The following is an 11,912-nucleotide window of genomic DNA, read 5'->3' as shown; positions in this document are numbered from 1 at the left end:
CCTCCCCTTCTCTGTTGCAGTGGTGTCCCGGTTGCTCGCCCCTCAGTCCCAGCCGTTGTCCTTGATCATGTGGGCCAGCTCGATGATGAACTTGCCCTCTTTATACTTCTGACTGCTCTCAAAGGCATGTTCCTGGAGGGTGTGGCAGAGGGCAGGAGGGATTTAATTAAAATGACAGATGGACGGAGAACAATAACATGTCCATGTATTTGACAGAGAGTAGGATAGCTAGCAACAGACACAAGGTGCATTTAAAATGTCCCTGCTCATGACAGCCCTTACAGCTAGATATGAAAACTCTTGACTCAGTCCTGGCCTGTCTCTGCTGCTGGCTCTCTGGAAGCTGGTTATGTAACTGTCAGTCACTAAACACTGCAGAGGAGCCTGCAGAACCAAATCTCTGACCGGGCTGGATCGTCATACCTTAAGCTGGCGGGAATGTGTGTCTCACCGTCGGTAAAACCGAAAGGCCACAGGTTTGAGCCTCGTAACCGCCAACATGGCTGTAGAGTCTGCTCTATTTCTGCAGGCCGTAACATGCATTTCTAATGTTAGGTGTGTAATCCAAAATTCCTCCAACTTCACAGAAGCCTAGCAGCTCCACTTAGTGTTGTTTTTATCAACTGAAATACATCAACAACATAATCAACATTAGTTTTCCTGATACAAACGGTATGTTGACTGCAAATGTCATTCATATGAAAAGCATGATTGCTACAGTCATTAGCCTTTTTGAGATACTTTAAACCCAGGGAAAGTTTTGCTTAGAGTTTTTGTTTTCGTTGATATTTGAAGCCTCAAATTTTCAGAATTGTGTGCATACAATGGAGAAAAACTGTAATCCAGCATTTTTTCCCCCGGGCATGTAGCCAGGGTTTTATTGAAATGAAGATCTTCAAGCACAATGAGGCCAGGTGGCATCCACCAAGGCTACTTGTGTAAGCTGGTAAGTTTCTCCAATGGCTCATACTTTGGTTTATGGCTAAATACCTGCAAAACTAATGACATTCTCATCAAACTCAGCTGTTTTAACTTAGTTTGGTGCTAAATAGTGCATATTAGCATGCTAACAAGCTAAACTACGATGGCAAATATTGTAAACATTCTACCTGCTTAACATGAGTATGTTAGCATTGTCATGAGAGCATTTTAGCATGATTATGTTAGCATAAAGCAAGGCTGTGTCGAAGTACAGCAGCCTCACAGAGCTGTGAACATTGCTGACTGTCACAATAGCGAATGTTCCTTCTTCTAATACGTGCCTTTATAGGGATTTTTACTAGTGCTGTTCCAGAAGACTTTTACAGGAAGGTGTTGGGAGTGTTTTTATCTAACGGATGTCTCTTGTGGCGGTCACTTGATCATGCTCAGCTGCGGTGGCTTCTGCTTGCCAATCTTACCACAGCTTGTTCCAGTTCCACCTCGCATATCCCCAAATTTGGATATTTCTGGCCCCAGTAACTGACAATGATAGCAGCAAGCACTAATCCCAAGCCGCAAGCTTGAAAAGACCTTTTTGGAAGCGTTGAGGTCAAGACAAGAGGTTAAGATACGCTTTTTACTATTATTATCACATCCTTTTAAAAAACACTGTATTATGGGGATAATTTCGACACAGCTCGTGTTTTGAGTTGCTAATCAATGCCATGCAACTTAAAGAAAATGACAACTTCTGCTTCGTGTCCAAGTCCATTAACAACCCTGTGTTGTTCAAAAGCCACACACTCATTTTAGGCCTCACTTGAAAGCTGGAGTCGGCTGACACAAATGTTCTTTCACTGTGGAGCGTCTGTCTTGCTTTGTCTTTGGCTATTTTGGCTCAGCGCTGCAGAGGCACGTTATCAGATTTCTTAATTTAGAAGTGCAGTAGGTCAAGCCTCTCAATAGAACTCTGACGACTGCGGAAAATCAATACTGCTGCAACCGACATTAATGGAGACCCTCCATTAAGTCCTATCTAGTGTCTGTGTGCTTGTGCATGCGTGTGACCTCTGTTTTGTTTCTGCCTTGTGGGGTCCTGACAGGAATAGAAACTGCCCAGGAAAGTTTCTACTTTTAAAACTGGTTCGCCAGGTGTTTGTACCAGGCGGCATAAGGAAAACGGATATTTTTAGGCTGGAAGGTTATAGAATCGGGGTTAAGGTTAGACACGTAGCGGTGACAGTTGGATGTTAGGCTGAGAGTGCTGGTCAATGGAGACTTCTGAGAAGTCCAACAACAAGGACATGGTTTGTGTGTGTGCCAACTCCTTCAGGATACAGTCATGTGCCCTTTAGTGTAAACTCTCACCTCCACGCGGACGGGGTTCACCAGTGACGGCTGCCCATGCACAGCTCCGTTGACATATGAAGACGGCTAACAAGTGTGGATGCTGTTAAGTTCTCCCTGACATGAGACATAAAATACCACCTGTACTAAATACATCCTGCATGTGTATTTTGTAAAGCTGTATCACAGCTAAACTAATCAAGTCGCATAAGATAAATAAAGACTTCTCCTTCATATCTCCATCTGTTCTGAGAAATCTATCTCATAATTAATTCAGCCCACACAGCAGTAACACTGCGTTGACCCCGAGAGAAGAGGAGGTCCAAATATAAGTAGGGTGCAAATAAAATGAGGGTGTGCTATAATAACAACCTCCCAATTTATCGTCCTCTACCCTTGGATGCAGTTTGCGGTGCTTGTGCATCAAAATCAGGACACTTACATATTTCCAGCCCAGGGTGGTCTTGCAGTTCTCACAGTAGATATCTGCGACAGCGTGCAGGCCTGTGAGCAGAACCCTCTCTTCTGCAGGGCCACAGCCGACGTTCACCCTGAGGGAGGGAGGGAGGGAGGGAGAGAGAGGGGTGGGGGGAGTTTGTAGAGAGGAAGGAGAGACAAAGAAACAAAAGTTAGAAATTAGTATTGTTCAAGTGGCTCAGTTGCATGTACTGTATGATGTACTCTGAGTGAGTCACTGCCTCACACCCACTCACACAGCGCATACCGATGGGGCGCCAGGCCAGGAAGCATAGATTCAAACAGCCTAATTTTCACACTCAATTTCGGCTGATAATGACTCCGAGGCACAGGCTGGCTCCCTCCACGCCGAGGCTTCAAATACAACACGGCTACTGTGTGAAACAAACAGTGTGCACTTCTTAACCTATTTCAAAACAACAGAGTTAGAACACTGGTCTCCTGCCTTAAGTCCAGCCTGCAGGAGAGTTTTTCGAAAGGCATAACGTGAACCAGGTGGGTTGAAATGCAACAAGAGAGGGATACTCACACCGAGTTGAACAGGTAGGCTCTGCCTTGGCTCCCCTGGAACGACTGCAGAGACGAGATGAGACAAAGATGAAAAGGCTGAAACAAGAATGAGCCCTTTCATAGTGTGGTAACTATACAATTACATAAGCATGCTGTTATAGTGCCATAATGCCATGAGTCAAATAAGAGAGAGTTTTAGTCTCCTTCTAAAATACCCACATGTTCATTTGAGACAGGCCTTTACTGTAAAAGAAGCTCTTGTATAATAAGATGATGCATAAGTGGCTTTAGTTGCGATGGAGTTATTCCCTTGCAGGCAGTTATTTTGAAAGCTACTGTTGAAGGGACACGTTAAAGAGGTTTCTATTGCGCAGATGTGTTACGACCGACAGAAGGCCTTTGCTCACAGGTGAGCAGTGTTTTCATTATCACATGTGGAAAAAGTGAGACTGCATTCATAATCCTCTTCTCTAACCAGTTTATAACATAATCCATCCACAAGCAATAGCGTGGTGGCGGCTGACACAGACGTACAGGTGTTCAGCCTGTTTGTTTTCATAATTCCCCAGCCGCTCTGCCTCTTTTTTTAAATCTGCAACGCTTGTCGTTTAATGGCTGTTAATCCTCGTCAATTTTGCTCTGTATTATTGACAGCGCTATGAAATTGAAGTTCTGTAATAATTAGCTGCCTGGATGCAAATACTGTCATGGTTTCCAGGAACAGCCACTGTTGGTAAAATGACTCAAGCCGCTGGAGCAGCTTACCTTGGAGATGAGCTCGTCGTGGTTGGCCAGGTGAGCTCGGCAGTGGATGCAGCTGTAGGTCCGGTGGCAGCTCGGCAGGTACGCCTGGAAGGTCTTGGAGCGCGTCATTCTGACCATGGGCGGAGTTGGCGGGCGGTGCAAGAAGGGACTGCCAGCCCAGGTCGGCTCACAAGGGAAGCACCGCAACACACAGGTGAGGGCCGTGGTGGGCGGCGGGTTGGGAGGCGAACACCTGCGCACAGGGGAGGATAGAGGAGCGGCTAATGGTTACACGGTTGGGTAACAGCTGCTTCCTTAAACTGATGTTGTCAACTGAGCCACAGGTGTGTAACTGCTCATGGGATTACAGTCTGCTCTGTGTGTTCAGAGAAGTCTCCGACCTGCTTGCGTCTTTGAAACTGTTAAACCTCAAAGAGCTATGATGTGAAGTGATGCATAATTAATGAGCCTGTGTTCCAGGCTGAGACACTACATTACACATTTCAGTTGCAAGCATAAAACACTGAAGAAATTCTACTTTTTTTTATGAGATGAGATACAAACATGGTACAGGTACAGGCATCCACCACACAGGACATCGCTTCTTCTAGAGGCCAAATATGAGTCCTAGTTGGTCGAGAGGACAGTTTGGGCTATCGAAGCAGAGACAGACAAAAGAAATCAAGAGGTAACTGTTATCATAATTGCTTAGTTAGTCATTTTTTTCAGCCATGCCAGTGGCATGGCTCAAGGGATGACAATGTCGAGCTTCGTACAGACATTCATGGTGCCCAGAGGATGAATCCTGACTTGGTGATCCACAAATTTTTCCTCGAGTGCCACCATTGAGACGAAAGTAAAATTTTCCAATGTAGGTATTTGCAGGTATTTTGTTTCAAATCAAACACCTGAAAAACAAATGACATTCCCATCCTCAGCATTACTTTGTGTTTAATACTGATACGCAAATGTTGGCATGCTAACACGCTAACTAAGATGTTGAACATGGCAAACATTATCCCCGCATGATACACATTAGCATGTTGGTTGTGTGCATGTGAGCATGCTGACGTTTAGCATTTAGCTGAATGCATCGCTGTAAGTGCAGCCTCACAGAGGTGCTAGAGTGTCTCAGCCGTCATAGTTCCAGATTCTCAAATATGACGATTAGCTGCTTTCCTGTATCGTATCATTGTTAGTTGAACACATTTAGGTTTTGGCCTGTTGGTCGGACATTTTTAGATGACAAATTGCACTCTGGTAAAATATGGTTGGCAATTTTATCAAATTTTTGGGGCTTTTATAAACCAAACCATAAATGAATTAACTGATGTGGCAGAACACTGATAATGAAGGCAATCCCAGCTGTAACTTGTTGTCAAACTATTCTGCACTTACTCGGGACTCTGCAGCCACACTAGAGCCTACACTCAGTGTTTAAGTCTGTGAGGCTGCAGAGATAATCTGCTTAGCGTAGCATAACGACAAGGATCGTGCTCTGCTCACTCCATGATATCCAAATAGACCGAGCCCTTAAAATAGTTCTGCTGGTGTGCCCTGGTGACTGACAAGATTACTGAGCTGGCCCGGGAACCCATCCCAGAGGCTCGGGGCCAGGAGGCCAGGAGTATGTTTTGACTAACTGTACAGGAGGCTGTTAGGGGCCTGTGCTCTTTACCTTGGGCTGCAGATTTCATCTTTATGGTTTTATTGCTTAATGCAACTTTAGTTGCGGTTTCAGCCCTGTAGCTCTGGTACTAAACGCAAAATCTAATCTCGCTCTACTCCCCAGTGCTACTTTTCATAAAGCGGCAATGAGCCTCATTTAAATAGTATATGCACCTTTTTACTACCTATGTCAACTATTCTTTCTACTTTAAATGACTGTAACAGTAAAATACAAAGACATGAGCATTCTAAATGAATGAAACCAATAACTTGTTATATAGTTCAGAAGACTATGCCTCCTATAAAATTCTGTAATACCTGGAGTTGTTTCATCACCTTCACAATAGGCCATCCCATTCTGTCTCCCTTCCTGTCTGTCTTTACTGAGCCATCTGGAAAAACTAATAAAATACTGAATGGGAGCAGGAGGCCTCTGTGACTTCAGAACAAACAAGAGAAGAGAGAGAGAAAGAGAGGCCTCTTTACTTTACCGCCCTGCAATATGATTGTTATTGGTGTCGGAGGCTGATGAAGGCTCCAGTGCTGATGGGAAGGACCGGGGGATATGAATAAATAAGGCAGTGAGATGTGCCCTTGTTTTCTCTCCTCTGACACGATGCCAGCGGCGTGGGATAGGGGCACAAAGACACGCTCAGTACAGTTGTCGGAGTGACCCCTGACACACACACACACGCACACACACACACACACACACGCACACACGCACACACACACTGGTGTTTAACCCAAAGCGTGTTTCATCCTCTCGGTCATTTCAGGACTGAGGACAAGGAAGAAGTTTACGTAGGATCCAGTCCTCTGAGATCAGTTCAAAATATTGAGAACTGACACATTGACAATTTACTGACATAATTTCAGACTTTTGTCACTTGATTATTTTAAATATTTGGCTGCTGTGGAACTTGGAGCTGATATGATTAGTGGATTGATTGATTAGTCAGTCTTTTAGGACAGTAAACTGAATATATTTGAGTTCTAGACCGCTAGTCAGACAAAACAAGCAATTTGAAATTCAACAAATCAAGACAATCACTTACATTTGCACAAAGCTGCCTGATTTATATCTTAGCAATTAGTCTTAAGTATTGTAGCTAATCTAGGAATTTAAGCTTCTAATTCAATTAAGCCTCTACCCCTGCATTTGCAACAAGTCACACATGATAAATGTAGCGGCTAGATTACTAAAATGTTATGTATAGACGAGAACCTGTCGGCGACAGCTGAGAGGCGAGATATTTACTCAAACCATCGGCTCTGGAAAAATCGGTGCTGGATTAAAGTCGTGCATGTGTTGCACATCTTCTTGTAGGTCATACATAATCCATGTGGGGTTCTCTCGGTGTATTATTTCTGAAGAATCACTTCATTACAGCCATAACAACAAGTGGGCCAGTGCATGTCGATGGCTTTGGAAGAAAACAGCTGATACCTCTCACACACTTTATTAAAAATACATTGTCATATAGTCGCTGCGTGATGCACTGTTTTGATAATCGGGGGAGGGGGGGGGGAAAGCAGGTAAAAGGCTTTTACCACATTAAACACATGAAACTATCCTGGATCTGAACAAGGCTGCACTATGATGCTGTTTGACATTTCAAAACATTTAATCACTCGTGTTGGTGGGTGGACGTGCTTGAAACAAATTTTGCTATGCAACATGGTTTGTGGGAACAAGGGTGCTGACTCGCTGTAATACGCTGACGCAAAGAGTCGATCAGGGCCGCTTTGCACTAAAAAACAAACCCAGTTTGACAGAATAACAAATTGCATGAATGATCAGATGACTAGAGGAACTGGGTACAGCGATTCAGACGGGCTCCAACAGCAGGAAAGTTTAGCAAAACTGTCTGTATAACCTGTTTGTATATGTTTGTCCATCTTTTATAATTTTTCAGTCTGCCTCTATGCCTCTCGGCCTGCTTGTATATTTATTTTTTCTGCCGTCCCTCTGTCCATTCATCAGTTCTGCCGCGGGTCGTTTGAGGTCACCGAGCTGTCCATTCTGGTCATTTCTGGGTGTCATCACAAAAGGCTACGCGCCACGAGTCTCAACAGCCAAAAGGGCCCTTGTATCCCAACAAAAAAACCTTTGTTATGTAACGCACTGATGCTGCCGCTGCTGATGCTGCTTCTGACAATGATCGAGAGCAGGAGAACGACAGAGATACAGGAGGGGGGGGAGATGAGAGTCAGACGGGGACAAGGAGGGAATTAAACGAACGGGGAGAGGACGAGGGAAGAAGCAGTGTCCCTTCAGTAATGGATGAGCTGTGTTCGCCCCACGCTGCTGCCCACAAGCTGCACCGACACGATTTCTGTACTTACTTTCTTCCTGCTCTCCATTCAGTCTTACGCCAACGCCAACAACAGCATGACATCACTGACTAGAGGAGGAAAAATCTCCCCTCTGCCCCCCCCCTAACCATATTAAATCTCACCGATGAAGCGATGCATCCCAGGTGTATGTGTCTGGTTACTGTTGCTATGGCTGATCTTTACTCACATCCTTCTGTCTGTCTCTATTTTGTAGCGTCTTCTCGGGTACTTTAGACACTCGTACTTGTGTATTTCCTTGCAGAGTTTGTCCAAGAGAAACTCTTTAAATGCCAATTTTCTGGTTTGTTCGTAAATATAATTCCTGTTGAATTTCTGTGTGAGGCTATCGGATGATAAACTGTGAAAGCAGTGATTAAAGGTGACAAAAAAAACAAAGTGAATGATGGGACAGAGTGACTCAGACCTGTCCAAGCATTGGCACAACACATTGTACATATGTTTATGTTCATGTCTATAAGTCCTCTCTGTGAAGGATTACTCTACAAGGCCTGCAACGCTCTGATATTGATCATGACTCCTCACATGATCAATAACTATCTGCATGCAGGCTTTGCAGTAAAAAATAGATCAGTGCAAAGGTTGCAACTTAATAACAGTGTCTCTTCTTAAACTGTCTCACATGGACTTTATTTAGTACATGTTTTTTTAGGGGTGGGATGAAGCATTTCCACCTGCTGGCCTAACTGTCATTGACTTGTATGGCATGGCTGATGTCACGTGGGCTAACCATCAATAAATACACAAACCATGAAGGTTTACACACTGTGTGTGTGTGTGTGTGTGTGTGTGTGATTATTGAATCAGGTCATAAGCAGTGGCGCACTTCATCTGGGGCAGAACTTCAGCCACCACACGCAGCACAGATGGCGGGGATGCCTCAGCTCAGCAATGCTGAAAACACACACGCACGCTTGCGCACACACGCACGCACACACATCACCCAATCTGAAAAGCTCTAACATCTGCAATGACTTTTGCAGATCGATGAGAACCAGGTGATTGTCGTCAGAGTTTATGATCACAATGTGCGTATTACACGATAACCCGCATTGATCACCGTTGACGTGCACCATCACGACCAAGCGCGCGCACGGGGATGATGGCGCATACGTTCAGGACTGCCACCACAAACAGCATGTGACTGTAATAATAACCACTAGATACTGTAGCTTCACTGCAGAGTAGACCTCAGCATCCAATTCACGAAGAAAACATCAGCCCAGGCCATAGGCTGTGTATAAGAGGTCCAGGCATGATGACTACACATGACGGCCATGTAATACATGTTGTTGGCAGTATACAAGCCATAAACTTGTGTTGTTGTTGTGATATTACAGCACGTGTGGTTGCATGTTAAAAGTTGTCTCCGTTAAAAAGTAGGCTACTGGATGGGCTGTGCGCATAACAACAAACGCACCACACTGAAAAATAACGCAGAGGGAATTATTTTACCTTTGAAGGGAAGAAAAACGGTTCTCCGCGTAGCTTAGAAAATTTCGCACCTCCTCGTTTTCCTCGTGGCAGTGCCAATCCTAAACCCCCTTTCGCATTCCTTTCCCAGGCAAATTTCCTCTTCTCTCCCGGCCCTGACAAGTCCTGCAGAGACGCAATGTTTTGACGCGCAGTGATGCCCAGCAGAGTTTAGAAGAGGCAACTACAAGAGAGTGATGAAACGGCCAGCCGGAGCGAGAGGGTTCCCTCCAACCAACTTCCGTGTTCGCACAACAACCGTTATTCGGGTAGGATGGCTTATTTTCTTCGGTTTCTGTCCAGTGTCTGGGTTTTGTATGTTTCATTGAGACGTTTAGCAACGTGATTAGTGGTCTGTTACTTATACTGTTATGATACGTTGCTAATATTGTATTTAAAAACAGTGTCGTGCTTAATCAGTATGAATGTGACAGTTGTTTACCTTTACCAATTGTTGCCTACTGGATGAATACATGCTGTAAAATTATGTAAACATGTATTTGCAATATGTTTTTGTTTTTTCAGTTTTGACAGTTATCCCAGAAGTTAGCTAGCTAAACAAGACAGTTAGGCCTATTATAACAACTGGGCCTACCTCCAAGAAAATTTTTAACTCCTTACGGTTGCTGACCATCACAATATAGCTTTTTAATGAAATTAAACGGTATGGAGCACTTCAATTGGTAACTTTAACACAGTAAAAACAACTTGATTGTTAACACGACAGCTCAATAGCAGACATTCCGGAGGACGGGAGCTATCTTGATGGCTGAGTTGACTGATCTTTGGCAAAAAATCTCACTGGCCATTGACTTGATGAGTAATTGACAGCTGTATCAGCCAATCAGCAAGCTGATAGGGCATAGCAACACTAAGCTTATTGGTCGAGGGGGTCGAGGGAGGAAGCTAGTGACAAATTATATTACTGGAATTTTTTTAAACTAAATTCTCCATGAATGTACACTAGTACATGTTACTGTAGTTGTATTAATCATGTAGGGGGAAGAGCAGATAGACCTCACTATCTGTTTGGATGTTTTTATCATGGAAGGTTTATTCCCGCTACAGGGAAAACATCTTAAATCCTTAGTCTACAGCGCCATCTCCTGTCAGTCTATGGTTACCAACTATTTATCCATATACATTGTCATTGTTGCAGTATTTTTTATGTTTATTGACGGATAAAAATTGACTTTTTCAATAATCTTATTAAATCAAACTGCATACTCCTTGTAAAGGAAAAGGCATTTTAATTGGTTCCGTCAAAGATTAACAAATATATAAATGTAGGCATGCAACACAAACGCACACCGAGTACAGCACAGATAATGGCATCAAAAATATTCACTAATTCTCGATCTGTAATATGATTGGTAGATCACAATGATTTTGGATGTACAGGTGTTCTCAAAACAAAATATCAGACGAACGACTCGCCCAAAATACCCAACAACAAACAGCAACACTGTTTCACCTGTAAAACACCGAACATTCAACCAATACTACATTCATCATTGACCCTCAATGTGTGGTCACAAGTCTGGATAACAGAACATCAGTGGTATGCATCAACATGTATCAACGTTTTTACTTTTTAAAGCCCATACATTAAAAATGATCATGTCTTAAATACGAAGTTTCATTCTGTTAACGATCGCAGAACACAGTAGAAAACGGTACGACTCATTAGTATAATGAAACGAAAAAGGTTAATTTTGTGCAAAGTTTCTCTCTTGGATTCATTAATGGATAAACTCAGTCAGTTTCAGTAATTTCACTTGATTCAGAGGAACATGTAGAGACTAACCAACTACCCGTAAACATACAACAGTGTCTTTAAAAAAACACCATTTCAAAACAGTGTTTGTTTTTTGTATTTACAGACAACTCCACAGTTTGAATTGTCGATATGGAGCAGTGACACAACTCTCCTCAGTCCTCACTCTGCTCCTTTGAAACTCGATGTAGCCGAGGACTTGTGTCTGCACGCTGTTATTTATGACATAGCAATGTTTGATATGTTCTAGCACAAAAAACAAAAATCTCTGTAGTGTATTATTGCTTATATATGTTTTCAATTTAAAAGACAATCTATTATGAAATTCAAGGCTGCTATTTCAAAGGCAATTTTGTCCCATTTTATAGATATAAATAGAAGTGCTAAATTTGAAATACAGAGCATTAATAAAGCATCAAACAACTATTTTCTATGTAAAATAGTCTAGTAGTAATGGCGTCCTGAGCAGAAAATAAAGTCCTCTCCCTCAGTGTGTGTTGTATCCGAGCTTCTCTGTGCTTTGTTTACTTAGCCGGTCCTGCCGCGCGTGCACGTTAGTGTGTAATCTAATAACGCTGTCACCACCATGGTTGTAAAAAGGGAACTGGGTACAGCATGGGGGGGGGGGGGGGGGGGG

General features: G+C 43.3%; 1 protein-coding gene across 2 annotated transcripts; it reads right to left on the bottom strand.

The window, feature by feature from the left end:
• Nucleotides 1–6: 6 nt before the first annotated feature.
• On the bottom strand, nt 7–9,679 carry ypel2b (yippee-like 2b). 2 transcript variants are annotated; one of them, XM_031861249.1, is made up of 6 exons: nt 9,481–9,678; nt 4,564–4,652; nt 4,021–4,252; nt 3,275–3,318; nt 2,711–2,819; nt 7–132 (listed from the first exon to the last, which is right to left on the bottom strand). In XM_031861249.1, the coding sequence occupies exons 2-6, from the start codon at nt 4,596–4,598 to the stop codon at nt 43–45; spliced, it is 510 nt and encodes a 169-aa protein (XP_031717109.1). In that variant the 5' UTR covers nt 4,599–4,652; nt 9,481–9,678; the 3' UTR covers nt 7–42. The 2 variants fall into 2 exon arrangements, with proteins under 2 accessions (XP_031717109.1, XP_031717110.1); XM_031861250.1 differs by lacking the exon at nt 4,564–4,652 and having other exon boundaries at nt 9,481–9,679.
• Nucleotides 9,680–11,912: the final 2,233 nt, after the last annotated feature.

The sequence above is a fragment of the Anarrhichthys ocellatus genome, unplaced genomic scaffold (genome assembly GCF_004355925.1).
Source record: "Anarrhichthys ocellatus isolate YVR2014 unplaced genomic scaffold, GSC_Weel_1.0 scaffold24, whole genome shotgun sequence".
NCBI classification, from domain to species: domain Eukaryota; kingdom Metazoa; phylum Chordata; class Actinopteri; order Perciformes; family Anarhichadidae; genus Anarrhichthys; species Anarrhichthys ocellatus.
The sequence above is the reverse complement of the archived record's forward strand: the minus strand, read 5'-3'. Positions and strand labels throughout refer to the sequence as shown.

What these genes read in the sequence shown, in the direction of transcription:
- ypel2b (XM_031861249.1), bottom strand. Translation starts at nt 4,598, where the DNA reads ATGTCCTGTGTGGTGGATGCCTGTACCTGTACCAT. An exon ending in ACGACGAGCTCATCTCCAAG is followed by an intron (nt 3,319 to 4,020) that starts GTAAGCTGCTCC and finishes TCGTCTCTGCAG; the next exon opens with TCGTTCCAGGGGAGCCAAGG. An exon ending in CCACCCTGGGCTGGAAATAT is followed by an intron (nt 133 to 2,710) that starts GTAAGTGTCCTG and finishes CACACCCTCCAG; the next exon opens with GAACATGCCTTTGAGAGCAG.